A 13,315-nucleotide genomic window follows, 5' to 3' on the forward strand; every position below is an offset into this window, starting at 1 on the left:
TACATCCTCACACTCGTGTGTGTTTTTTGATAGTGTGCTGTTCTAAGTTAAACTTATTTTCATTTTTTTGCTATCATGACATGGATTCACAAAATCTAAACATGAAATAAATTTTTATAATTAAGACTTTGTTAAATGATTTTCAGATTTTAATTGTTTATTGTTTATTCACTTTCGTTAAAATTCTTTATAGTTTAATAAACTTACATTTTTATAATCTTACTTCTAATTTCCTTTAACATTAAAGGGAATGTTTATTTTGACACGTATTCAAGGAAACACAGTAACTGCTCCATCACATCACTGTTATCGTGTCCGTATTCTGATCGGCCCGTTGCTTTTAACGATGGATTTGCGGAAAATAAATAAATGAATTTGAGAAAACAGAGAAAGATTATAGTGCTATTTATTTTAAGGGATGATAAGAGGAAAAATTTAAAATTATGAATCATTTTCGTAAATGTACTCAAAATTTGAGGAAATCTTTTCATTTTAGAGAAAATGCTATTAAGTTTCCCTCCATCAAATTCATTCTACAAATTTATGCAAATTCTTTGATGAAAACACATAAGTCATTCTTCATCTATCCTTGTCAACAGTAATTTCTCGAAAATGAATAATTAAGATATTTATAGATCCAAACATCCAAATCAACGAGTGGAAGTGAACTTAAGATCTTCTCTAGTTTACAAGCGTATCTTACATTACTCTCTTTCTTAATTGTTTGTCTGAATTTTTTACTAGAGGAATTCTAGTCTAGAATCAATGTAAGAAACATTATGGATTGTTATTTTAACGAAAATAACCACCGCTTCGATGTTTAGTCTTATAAATATAACCGGAGTCAAAACAAATATTATTCAACTTAACAGCTCTTAGTTAACGAGATTTCTCTAATTATATTTGATTTCAGTGAAATTTGAATGTTTATGTCTAACAGTTGAAAGCAAATCCTTAAATTTCATAAATAGAACGGTAAATTATGATAAGAAAAAAGCTATATGATTGAGAAATTAATGAAAGTTCACATTTTGAAGGTCAACATAATAACAATAAACTGAAACAAAGGAAACATTGGCTACAATAGGAAGAGGACATGAAAGCAATGGTAGCATCCTTTAATATTGATGTTGAATAAGGATCATACGCGCAACCTTTAACAATCATTAAAGTTGTTGAAGAATCATTGACCACAACTTTTCATAGTTGTTGAAGAATCAAACACCATAGCCTTAAGTGCTGGGAATCAGAATCAAAGGCTGAAAAAGGAATGACACAACCGGCCATAGAATTCCCCAGCTAAGCTAAACATGGAAAAGAAGAAAATAGAATGTTAAGGATAACCCTCAACAAAAGATACAAATACTTTCTTAAACAATTTTATTTTTTAAATATTGTTTTATGGTGTAAATAGTTTTTTCGTGTTGGGTTATATATTCTTTCATATGTTTTGGTTATATATGGGTTATGGTTATATTCATTGAGAAATTGTGGTTCTACATGGTTATATTATATGAGTCTTACACATATAAGGCCTTTGACATTACTTTAACCTCAAAATCTTAAGGTAATGATGTTGTGGGTCTTTATTTTTATATAGTGTGTTCAATTTTGTCTATTTTATTCAATGTAGGACTTTAACTCAGACTATTCTCAACAATCTACCCTTAAATGTGAGTTTCTTCTTTTTTCTTTTCATACGAACATGAAAAAAAAAGGTGATGTGAGATTAATCTATAAAACTAATAAAATGTTATAATTACGTACATGAACTATTAAACAAGTTTCAAACTTAACGTGTTGTTTTCTTTTTCCTAATTAATTACATGTAAGATTATTATTTAACTTTTATTTTTATTTTTGACTGATTAGCTATTGATGTACACTTTCAAGAACCTTTTTTCTTAGTTTTGTGGGCTAATTTAATTATGTTTTTTAATTTTAAGGAATCAAAGAACTCTTTAAACATAATTCTATTTTGTATTATTTTCCATAAATTAAAACAAAAATGAAAGAGAAAAACGATGCTTTGAATATAACTTATGTTTTGGTTGACTGAAAGAAATGAAATTGATTGAATAAATGACATTACCTATTATTATTTGAATTCTTTACATAAAATGAAAATAAAAAGACATGTCATAGCATTTTATCAACGATGTGCTTTCTATTATTTAATTCGAGATGAGCATAAAAAGATTCATCGATTTTTTTTATCAATTCACCTTAAAATACAATAAGAAAACCATTGTTAAAACATCAATCAGCGTACGGTAATTTTAATAGGAGTAATAAATAATTATTAAAAAAAATTTAGTGGATTAAGTGGGTCAACCCACCTTCAACTCAGTTCGAACCCGTTTAATCTGTGGGTTAAGTGAGCCGGATTGAGTTCAACCCACTTTTAAAAAGTTGAATTTTTTTTAACCCAACCCGGCTCGAACCCGTGGTGAGCCGGATTGGCTCACGGTTGAAACTCATTTTAACATCTCTAATTATTATTTCATTTTTATCCTATATTTAGTTATTTCCTTTCTGAGTGTAAAATAAAACAATTATTTACGTATCTCCTCACATAATTCATGTTTTGTTTGAATTAGATGATGCAAAACTGAAATTATATAAAAGAAAAAAAAAGAATAAAAATAAGCAAAAACGATTTGAATTAAAAAATGATAAGAAATATTTCTATCATAATTTACTTTATTTATTTATATATTATCACTATTATTATTTTATAAATATTTGAAAATTTAAAAGCAACATAATTAACTATGTCTATATTATCGATTAAGATAACAACATAATCTATTATCTCGTAAATTTAATATTATATTGACCTTTTGTATTTTGTACTTTTTTTTATTTTTTTAAGTCTCAGTTTGCTTAATATTTTGCAGTTTCCATAATGGTGACCCGAACAAACGACATGCATGTGCATAAATTCGTGCTCATCCATTCACGGCAACTGTGAATTGGGTACGCACGCAACCCACACCAACCAATTAAATTTCTTTATTTTATCATAAATTATCTAAATATTTTACTGCTGCTCTTCATATATATTTTTTTGCCAAGTTTCTTTTTTAACTTCATTTTAATCTGTTTTAATATTTTAACATAAGTATTTTAATATAACTAAAATTTGGGTAGAGAAAATATAAATAAACTTTGTTAATGATTAGATGTACTAGACAGACATAGAAAATATTAGTATCAAAGTGTTAACAAAATAAGATGAATGGATGTTCCTTAGTTTGTCTGCACGTGTCTTTCTATACTAGACATCAGTAAATGGTCACGCTTAGGTAATAATTGAATTTACAATTTTCGTTTTCTTTTCAACTTTCCAAGATAAAATGTTTTTTCTTTTCTCAAAGTTGGGTAGTAAATTATTGAAATGATTTAGGTTAAAGTTAGTGGCATGCAATTGGAGTAATTTTGTCTCAGTCATTTTTCTTCTCTTGATGAAAGTTTACTCAAGTAGTTTTTGAGCACCAAAAGATTTATCTAATGAGAGATGGGAGGAGTGGTGAAGGGGAACAAAAATTATTCACATAAAAAAAAGTTTAATGCTTAATCATCTGGGTTTGGTTGTTGATGGTGGCTGCGCGTGGACCTAGAATGTGGAATTTGCATAATTACGAATCTAGTGTTGCCATTACCAAGACCTGCTAATTTTTTTTTTTTTTGTGATGATTACTTTCCCATATTGCAAGGAAGAAGAAGTGTGTAAAGTTTGGAGAATAATGCCAAAGCAAACACTATAGGAACTAATCACATTGCTTTTGACTAATTATCCCACTTAAAAAGTGCTCTTTAATTTCCTCTAATTTTTCCCCACCATCAAGAGTCCCTTGCATAAGTTGTGCTTAACAAATTTAGCAACTTTGGACATTTTTTTTTTCAATTCTTTTTTATTTTAGCCGCCAAAAAGTTTTCATGTTCCAAATAAATGATGATACAATAGAAGGTAAATAACAAGTTTATATCGTTTAAGTGTGAGTCAAAGTTTTACCTTAAATAATTAAACATTATATAAGAATAAAGACTCATATATAACACCGTTGTTTTAAGATTTTGGTGTAATCCTAAGGTCAAAAACTTTATATGTGTAAGACTAATGTCATGTGATCATATAAAATTACACTATCTCGATGACTATAAACCATATATATATATATATATATATATATATATATATATATGAAAAAATATAATCCAACAAGGAGCTTTTGAAGTTCATCCCTTCATATGAGTTTGTTGGAACCTCGAGCGTAAAGCATGAATGAGCAGGGTGGGTGATGATGAACCTGAGGCCCTATATTTGGTAAAAGATCGCATATAATCCTTTGTGGATTCGATGAATCATAACCTTTTAATGATGCTTTCCAACTATAACAAACTGAACTTCCACTTCAAACTCAGATTCAATTCGTTTACCCAAATTGAAAAGGGAAGATTACTTTGGATGACAAAGAAATCCAAAATTCTCAAATATTCTAACAACTCACATAATGAATTCAAAGCATCTGATTCCAACCCAATCAAATTCTCAGTGGCCTAATCACTATCTCTCTAAGACCCCATTGCCACTACCTTCTTTTTCTATCAATACAGATATACTAAGTTTTGCACCAATAATAATTAAATACTAACTACTACACAGTTCATTTATAATCAAACACAAACCACACGTGTACGTACTATTTCACTCTCATTCTACAATCCTAATCATGCAGAGTAGGCGTTCAACAATGTCCTTCATACTAGGCCTTTCACCTTTCTTCTCTCTCAGACATTCAAGTGCAAGCTCCAAGAACAGTTCTATGCTTGTCAACATTTTATCCCCACAACTCTCCACGGAAACAAGCCTTTGATCCACCAATTCCATGATTGTACCATTGCTCGCACGTTGATTCACATGAATTGCCAGGTTCACATCATCTTCGTCACGATTGAAATCAATCGCTTTCTGTGAAGTCAAAAGCTCTAGCAACACAACCCCATAACTATAAACATCACTTTTATCTGTTAACTGGTAATTGCGGTAGTATTCAGGATCCAAGTACCCCAACGTTCCCTGAGCACATGTTGAAACGTGACTCAGTCCCGGGCTAGCCAATCTGGAGAGTCCAAAATCTGAGACCTTGGCATTGAAATCATCATCCAATAGTATGTTTGTTGACTTAACATCTCTGTGGTAGATGGGTGTGTGTGCAGCAGAATGAAGATACGCCAATGCTTCTGCAGTTTGAAAAGCAACCTTGAGCCTGGTTTTCCAGTTTAGAAAGTTGGAACAATACCTGCCATGAAGATGATCGTAGAGGGTCCCATTTGAGATATACTCGTAGATCATAAATGGTAGCTCAGATTCCACACAGCACCCCAAGAGCCTCACCAAGTTCTTGTGATTCACTTGAGACAGTATTGCAACCTCGTTAAGCACTTGTTCGGTGCTTTTCAGGTTTCCCACTCTGGCTTTCTTCACTGCCACTAATGTTCCATCTTGTAGCTCACCTTTGTAAACTTCCCCAAAGCCACCACTCCCCAAGAACCTCTGTTGGGAAAAACCATTTGTTGCTTTCTTCACCTCTTTCAGTTGAAACATCCTGCAAGGCTTCTCCCCACCACTTGATTTCAGCTTCTCTTCTCTTTCCTTCGCTTTGTTATCTCTATAGGTTGAGATCTTCCGGGACTTCGAGATGATGGTCAGAACCACAAGAAGAGAGAAAAAGGTAACAACCACCCCTATTGAAACCACCAAGCTGGTTTTCCATTTGGGTTTTCTCTCATACCTCACACACGTTGTGACAAAAGGGTCCCAACGGTGTCCCCCATTACAAAGACAGCGAAATAAGCCACTTCTACCAGAAGGGGAACACGTAGAGTCTCCAGAGCAATCCTTCTGCGTCTTGCACACTGGTTCAGGTGGAAGAGCCCATTGAATTTCAAGCCCTTCCTCCCACTGATTAGGAGGCTTGTCTTGGTTCAAATGAAGAACGCTTCTGAAAGCTTTGCAGCCAGACTCATGGAGCCTGATCCTGTATGCTGAAGGTATCCCTCCAGCTAGAAAAGTGCAACAAGGGTGAAGACCACTCGCACATTCAAGCGCTCGTTTTGTGTCAACGTGACCTGAACTCTCCAAGTAACGATGGCAAACACTGGAATAAGTGCAGTTGAGAGGAGAAACCAAGAGGCGTGGAGAGCAATTAAGGAGGAACACTGTATTGGATGAAGTTATATTGAAAGGAAGTGACTGGTTCAACCATATACCGTTGCTTCTGGGCATGTCTTGTGTAACACAGGAACCTGGTAACCAAGGTGATGGCTCTACCACCATGCGTTGGATTGAAGGAATGATTCGGAGAAGGAGATAGGAACTTCCATTGAGGGTGTCGAAGTAAAGGTTTTGAGAGTGGGAATCACAACGAAGCTTGTAGTATGGATCACCACAACTTGGATGTGTGCTCAAAGGGTATGGAACTTGCATAGAGCCACAGTTTGGACATGTCTTCTGTGAAGCAGTGTGATGGGAAAGGAGAAGGAAAAGAAGAAGAAAGGTATAGGAATAGCAGAAATGGAAGCAGGGTCTCATGTTTGATTCAGCAATCATTTGCATGGAGAATTATTAGGGAAGAAACATCTTATGAACTGAAAGATACACCATGAATAAATATAAAGGGTGCACCAAGTTACTGCAGAAAAAAGTGGCTGCAAGAATCTACCACATTGAATACTATTCTGGCCCATCCTACGCCTTAGGTCCAGCTTGGCCAAGTATATGATTCTCAAACATATGTTTAAGGAGAGTTAATTATTATGAATAAAAATATTATTTTGATACAATTTTTATAAACATAACTTGTTTAAAAGTAAAGAAAATTATGTAGATGACTTTTTCTTTTTAATTTTAAACAACTCAATATTAAAACAATAAGTAACTTTTATTACAAATCTGTCAAGACATTTAAAACCAAATCAAACTCGATGCATATTTTACTTCATTTAATGTGTTATCCCAAATTTGATATGGATTATAATAGTGTTATTTTATTTATATAATAATTTTTGTATATATAACTAAACACAATTCACAATATATAAGTGAACCTTACAAGTTTATTTTGTGGGATTGAGAAGTTAGAGCCTATCCTAGCGAACTTGTTTGAACATTCTGTTTCATCCGATATTGGACCGCTAACGGACCATCTACTATTTCTATTTTTCACGTATGAGATGAATATATCTCGACGTGAGAGAGTGTTTTGGAAGTCCCACATCGACTAAAAATATAGTCAATTCATAATATATAAGTAGGTACAATCCTCACTTTATAAGCCGGTTTTATAAGATTGAGTTAGGCTTGTGCTTTTATAATAAATAAACACAACTTTAACTAATATGGATTATAATAGTGCCAAAAGGACAAGTTAGTGATCTTGAAATCAAATTAAACTTTTTCATCCTTCACTCCACGTAATGCTAATGTTTTATTTAACACAACAGATTTTCAGGAATTAACTTTTTTATAGTTTGACTTTACAATTTTATAAATTATTGGCCATAAGCAGTAGTTTTAACCTTATTTTAGCATAAATGTTTGTGGTTTTCTATTTTGTTTAATAATAAAAAAATTAGAACAATGTCGAATAAAATTATTATCTTAACTTTACGAAAGAAATTTATAAAATAAATTGATGTCTGATTATATATGCTTGAAACTCATTTTATATAAGATCTTTAACATGAACTTATTACTTAAAAAAACATACATTTTTTATTGAAAACTTTTTTTAAGTAATACTTATAAATTTTGTTATAAATAAAATGTGTAAGAAATTATTACCAATTTGTTTGTAAAATATTTTGCACAAAATATTTTTCACAATAAATCTTATAAAAAATACTAATGAATTATATAATTTTATGTAAAATAATTATTCATAAAAGAATTATTTTTCAATTAAAATTTTTGAAAAAATAATAAAATATAGTTTTTACTTACAAAATTTTATAACAAATTTGTAAAAGAATTTTCATGAAATATAAATTCTTTTAGTAGTGTCCGTGAATAATGTTCTATAAAGATAAAATATAATTATTATGTTTTGTTGTGAAATCAAATAAGTCTTACAAATAGTCTGTGACTTAAATTTAGTGTGGGCGTTTCCATGGATGACATCTCCATCATCCAGCTTGAACACCACCTCTGATAGACGCAAGCATGGAATTTTGGAGACGCAATCGCTGTATTATGAATCAGAAAGGAACAAAATGTCATAAAAATGGTGGTCATCAATGGGACCAGTTTTGATACCACATGAACGGTATCAAACTTTTGTAGCCATATGTATACTATCTTTATAAGGTGCAAAGTGAGAAGGTTTTGGCATGTACTCAATTTTGCAGTGTTTCTCTTCATAGTGGAGAAATTGTGGTAATTTAAATATACCAAAATGCAACACCATTATACTTATTGCAGTATCAGTAATTATATTCTGCCATTTACTATTCTGACACATGGATCATGCATGCGCAACCACATTAATATTAAACCATTAATATCACCATGTGAATTGAAGTTGAAGGTTCAAACGGTAAAAATGGAGTTGACATGAACTCTCACATCAGTAGAAATAGCTAACTTTGTAATATAGTTCACAAATTTATAGTTTTGAATGGTGAGTGATGTCTTTTTTTTTATGTTGGCTGTTACCCATTATAATGAAGATATTTTAGTGTTTTTTTCATGTACAAAGTGGTAGAAAAGATTCTGCATAACAAAAACTAGACACCTGTACACATATTATAGTTTATTTGTATGTCAGTAAAAAAAAAAAAGAAGTAAACACACTTATTATCCCATAAATTTTAGAATCCATGTTTCGCGTATTGACAAAATTAAAAGGGATTCTTAATAAAAGTTAATACTTTTAATTTCTTTTTAATATCAAAATTTAATTAAGGATCTTTCCTTTATTTTAATAACTAAAATGAAATAAAAAGAGAGTGCAGGAAAGAAAAAATTGTATAAAATATTTATACCAATTTGGATTAAAAGATTTTATATCCAACTGTTAATCTTTTGAAAATAAAATCATAATTATAGTCACAAATAAGAAAATGTAAGGTTTAGAAAACATCTCTTTAAAGACACAAGAAATAAAAGACACCTATCTTTAAACCCATAAGGGATGGATACTTTCTTTTAAGTCTTATAAATGATGAAGACACGTCTCTTTTAAATCACACAAGAGATGAAGAATCACGTTCCTTGAATCCACAAGGAATGAATACCTCCTTTGAATCAAACAAATGATGAATAACTTCTTCTACAACAACACTCAATCATACAAGAACTCATTTCGTGAAAGTTATTTCTCTATTTATACTAGGATTTTCAAAGTTTTCCCACAGAAAATTATCAAGTACTCAAACTTGTCTTTCTCTAACTTATGTATCTATGTAGAATGAACTCTCACACCCTCATTTATAGAAGCCACTTAGGAAATTAAGTTAAAAATATTAAAAGTCAAATCACAATTACTAGAGATATTTATAATCGATTATTCCAGTTCAGCTTCGGAAAAACATTGTTTCGGACTTGGATAATTGATTATTGTAGAGTCATTTTTTAAAATTAAAAAAAATACTTATGATAATTGATTATTATAAGTGATATGCGTTTTAGTAAAATAAAACATTCTCTTAATGCTCTGTTTGTTGTAAAAATAAAACCTTTTCTATGTGCTCTGTTGGTTGGGTTCTGCTTGTGACTCTTAACATGCTAATTTAATTATCTTAAATAACATACACATATTAGAATACTTAAACAGCTAAACTCTAAAGTATTGAATGTATCTCTTCAAATCAAACATTTAAATTTTTCACATTTGTTCATAGATCATCGTCATCACCATCAAAACTCCTTTTTAAAATAATATGTTTTTTTTTTGTCAACCATAAAATCCACAGTAATCATCTATGAAGAAAAAAAGAATATCAGTTTTAGCTTTCACGCTAAAAATTTTACACATTAATTTATAAGTTAATATAGATATTTTAAAAAAGTAATTATCTAAGTATAAACAAAAATAGTTAATTTTGGTATTTTGAAAGGTTAATTTTTAACTCAGAAGATACCTGACAAAAAGAAGTAGAGGATATGCCATTTACGCCGAACGAAAACAATTAAAACAATAGTAAATCTCTTATTGGATGTGTGTATTAAAGTTGTTTTAATATTTTCATTTTTAATTAATTCGTCTACAAAAACTGTTTACATTTTCTCTTTTCATAAGTTTACTTGTATTTTCAATCTTTTTAATTATTATCTTGAATTTATTTTTAATTTTCTACTTTAGCCTCTATTATTGCAATAATATAACTTTGGTCTATCTATTTATTTGACATTTAATTTTAATATAAAAATTATATGACATTCTATTGTAATACTATGTCAGTATATTTATATTGGAGTGACGATATTTTAAATAATGCCACGTTATGTTTATTAAATATTAAGTTAATAAAATAAATAATTAATATTGCAACTAAGGATATTGGTTTTGATATTCCAACTAAAAATATTATAAACCTAAAATAAGTCAACTTAAAATAAGAGCAATACAATAAGAAAAAGTACAATTAAGTATTTTCTATATTATTTTTTTTATAAACATAGCTTATCGTGGACACTCTACTTAATATTATAGTCGTAAGAAAAAGGCAATTTATAAACAACCATTTTATGCATGTTAAGAGTCAAATTTAGTGCCTAAGATATGTGATAAACAATGTTCACTTAGAAATGTCTATATTTGTAGGTATTGGTGGCCACTCACGGATAGGGCATCATCTCTTTACTTATTGTTATCTTTTATTGTATTTTGACTTGCCATATTTTACTACAAAATGTTTACACCTTTATAAATTTTATTTTGAATTTTGTGAATATTACTTTATCATATTTAAAATTGAACACAATTTTTTTTTTTACCGATTGACTGTCAAATTATTATATTTAATGACATAATTAGTATAAAATGATTTTGAATTTAAGATGAAATATGCAATATATTTTAAATTACATATTTTTATTATTTGCTTTTTTTTAATTTTATAAAATATACTTTTGAATTTTTATTTTCACGAATTTTATAGTTAACTTTTTTATTTTATAAATTTTATTGCTAAATTTTAAATTTTATTAGTTTCATTATTTAAATTTTAAAATTATGCACGTCAGGTGCCATCCAGTTTTTTGTCTGCATTCTCTTGGTAAAATGAGAATTTTTGCTTCGTTAACCATTTGATCAAGTTGAAATTTTAAAGGCTGATCCTAGACACGTGATTCTTCACTTTGACTAGTATGATATTTGTTTTGAAGTTTGTGGTTAGAAAAATGATTTTCACTGTTTTGTTGTACTTTATTTATGTATATGTTTAAGATTGTAATTGATTGAGATGAAATTATTAATATGAGAATATGAAAATGTGATTAAGGATGTATACAATTGAGAAAGTAATTAGTTATGGTAAAAGTATTATTGTGATTATGATGAGTTTGTTAATGTATACAAGCATTGTATGTGTTTGATCTAATTTCATGGGTCTCATGTAGAGATTTATGGTGTTGTTATTTTAATGTATGCATTGGACTATGGATTCAAGTAAGGTGACATCTTAAAACTCTAATGATCATTCACACTCAAATAGAGTAGAATGATTCATGTGATGAGAGTAGCAGGAGATCTTCTAAGGCAAGATAATGACTTAGATGATCATGGATTAAACCTTGTGTATGGTAGGGAGAAATCTATTGGCAATGATTCTGCAGAGTAGCACAAGTACAAATCTACGGTGATTCTGATTCGATATGTATGTATATGGATAATTGAGTTTAGTGTCAATTGTTTGTGTGCAATTATGTGAATTATTGTAGTTTGTCCATGTATGGCTTATAATTGATATGTTTTAACAGTCTTAGCACATCGCTCCTTTTGTATACTAGCTTACTCTTGCATGTCGTGGTCTTATGTTGTTTTTTTTTTTTTGCGTTGATCATCACTATACGAGCAGAGGTAGATACTGGTTTAGAGACATCTTTGAAGGATGAGAAATCTGTAGTTACAATTGTGAGTTTGCAATAGATGTATGAGTGGTTAGTATGGGAATACCTTTGTAGGTTTAGTGTTGTTGTATACATGGTATATTTTTGTAATCTGAATTCTTAAAGATTTGTATTAATATATTTTTTATTCCAATAATCAACCTTTGAATATTATTATAAAATGTCTTATTTTATTAGTTTTATACTACTAAAATTAATGTCAATATAAAATTTCATAAATTTTTTTGAACCTACTTATCTAAAAATAGTTGTTAGAGATTAAAAAAAGTATTTCAATTTTTAAAGAGCTAAAAACCAATTATTATACTTGGATAAAAAAGAGAGAAATTTATTCATTAGTGACCAAAATCTTCACACTTGTGAATGTTTTCTAAATAAATTATTAAATCAAATTCTAACTTTATTTGAGTTTAATGTTGATACAGTAAAATAATTTCACAATGTGATTTTGTTATAAATTACAGTTAAGATAATTATTACAAAAGTGAACAAACTTATTATACATGATAGTTTATTATTTTTTAAGCAAGGTATAGCTAAAAGCCATTACACTAATTTCCCAGGTTGTAAAAATCCCTAATGTGACGTCGACATCTTATAACAAATTACAGTGTTTTTTTCTCATTTTATTTTATATTGTAAGTTTTTAAAATATTTATTTCTTTTTCTTTTCACTTTGGTACCGACTAATATGTTTACCTTAACTGTTGGATGAGTTCTTTTAACTGCATTGTAAAGATATGTATATTTGTTGAACTGTAGTTTGCAAACTAAAGTCTGCATTTTTTGTGAAACAAACTTTTATCTTCCGATAATGTTTCATATAAGAATAATAACCATGGTTGAAGTAGTAACGAGTATTTTAAATTTCAAAACAAATTAATCAAAATCCAAATTAATTTCTGAATTTCAAGGGTATCAAGCAAAAAAAAAAATCCACTTCATGAAAGGGCAAATGAAACAACTTTTAGAAACATCTAAAACAAACAAACATGAACTTATATAATCATCTTAAACCATAAACATTCTTCTTTTGTTGGACATGTCATATTAAGATTAAATCATGATTTTAAGTCAATTTTATAAGATTGGACTAAATTTAACCCTACTATGCCACCACCTATTATGGGTTCTTCCTTGTAGATACTAAACTCATTACCTTATTATCTTTTAAATTTG

General features: G+C 29.4%; 1 protein-coding gene across 1 annotated transcript; it reads right to left on the reverse strand.

The window, feature by feature from the left end:
• Positions 1-4,466: 4,466 nt before the first annotated feature.
• LOC114179571 (wall-associated receptor kinase-like 20) lies at positions 4,467-6,795 on the reverse strand. The gene has a single exon (XM_028065998.1). The coding sequence runs from the start codon at positions 6,620-6,622 to the stop codon at positions 4,718-4,720; it is 1,905 nt and encodes a 634-aa protein (XP_027921799.1). The 5' UTR covers positions 6,623-6,795; the 3' UTR covers positions 4,467-4,717.
• Between the last annotated feature and the right edge of the window lie 6,520 nt (positions 6,796-13,315).

The sequence above is a fragment of the Vigna unguiculata genome, chromosome 1 (assembly GCF_004118075.2).
Source record: "Vigna unguiculata cultivar IT97K-499-35 chromosome 1, ASM411807v1, whole genome shotgun sequence".
NCBI lineage: Eukaryota > Viridiplantae > Streptophyta > Magnoliopsida > Fabales > Fabaceae > Vigna > Vigna unguiculata.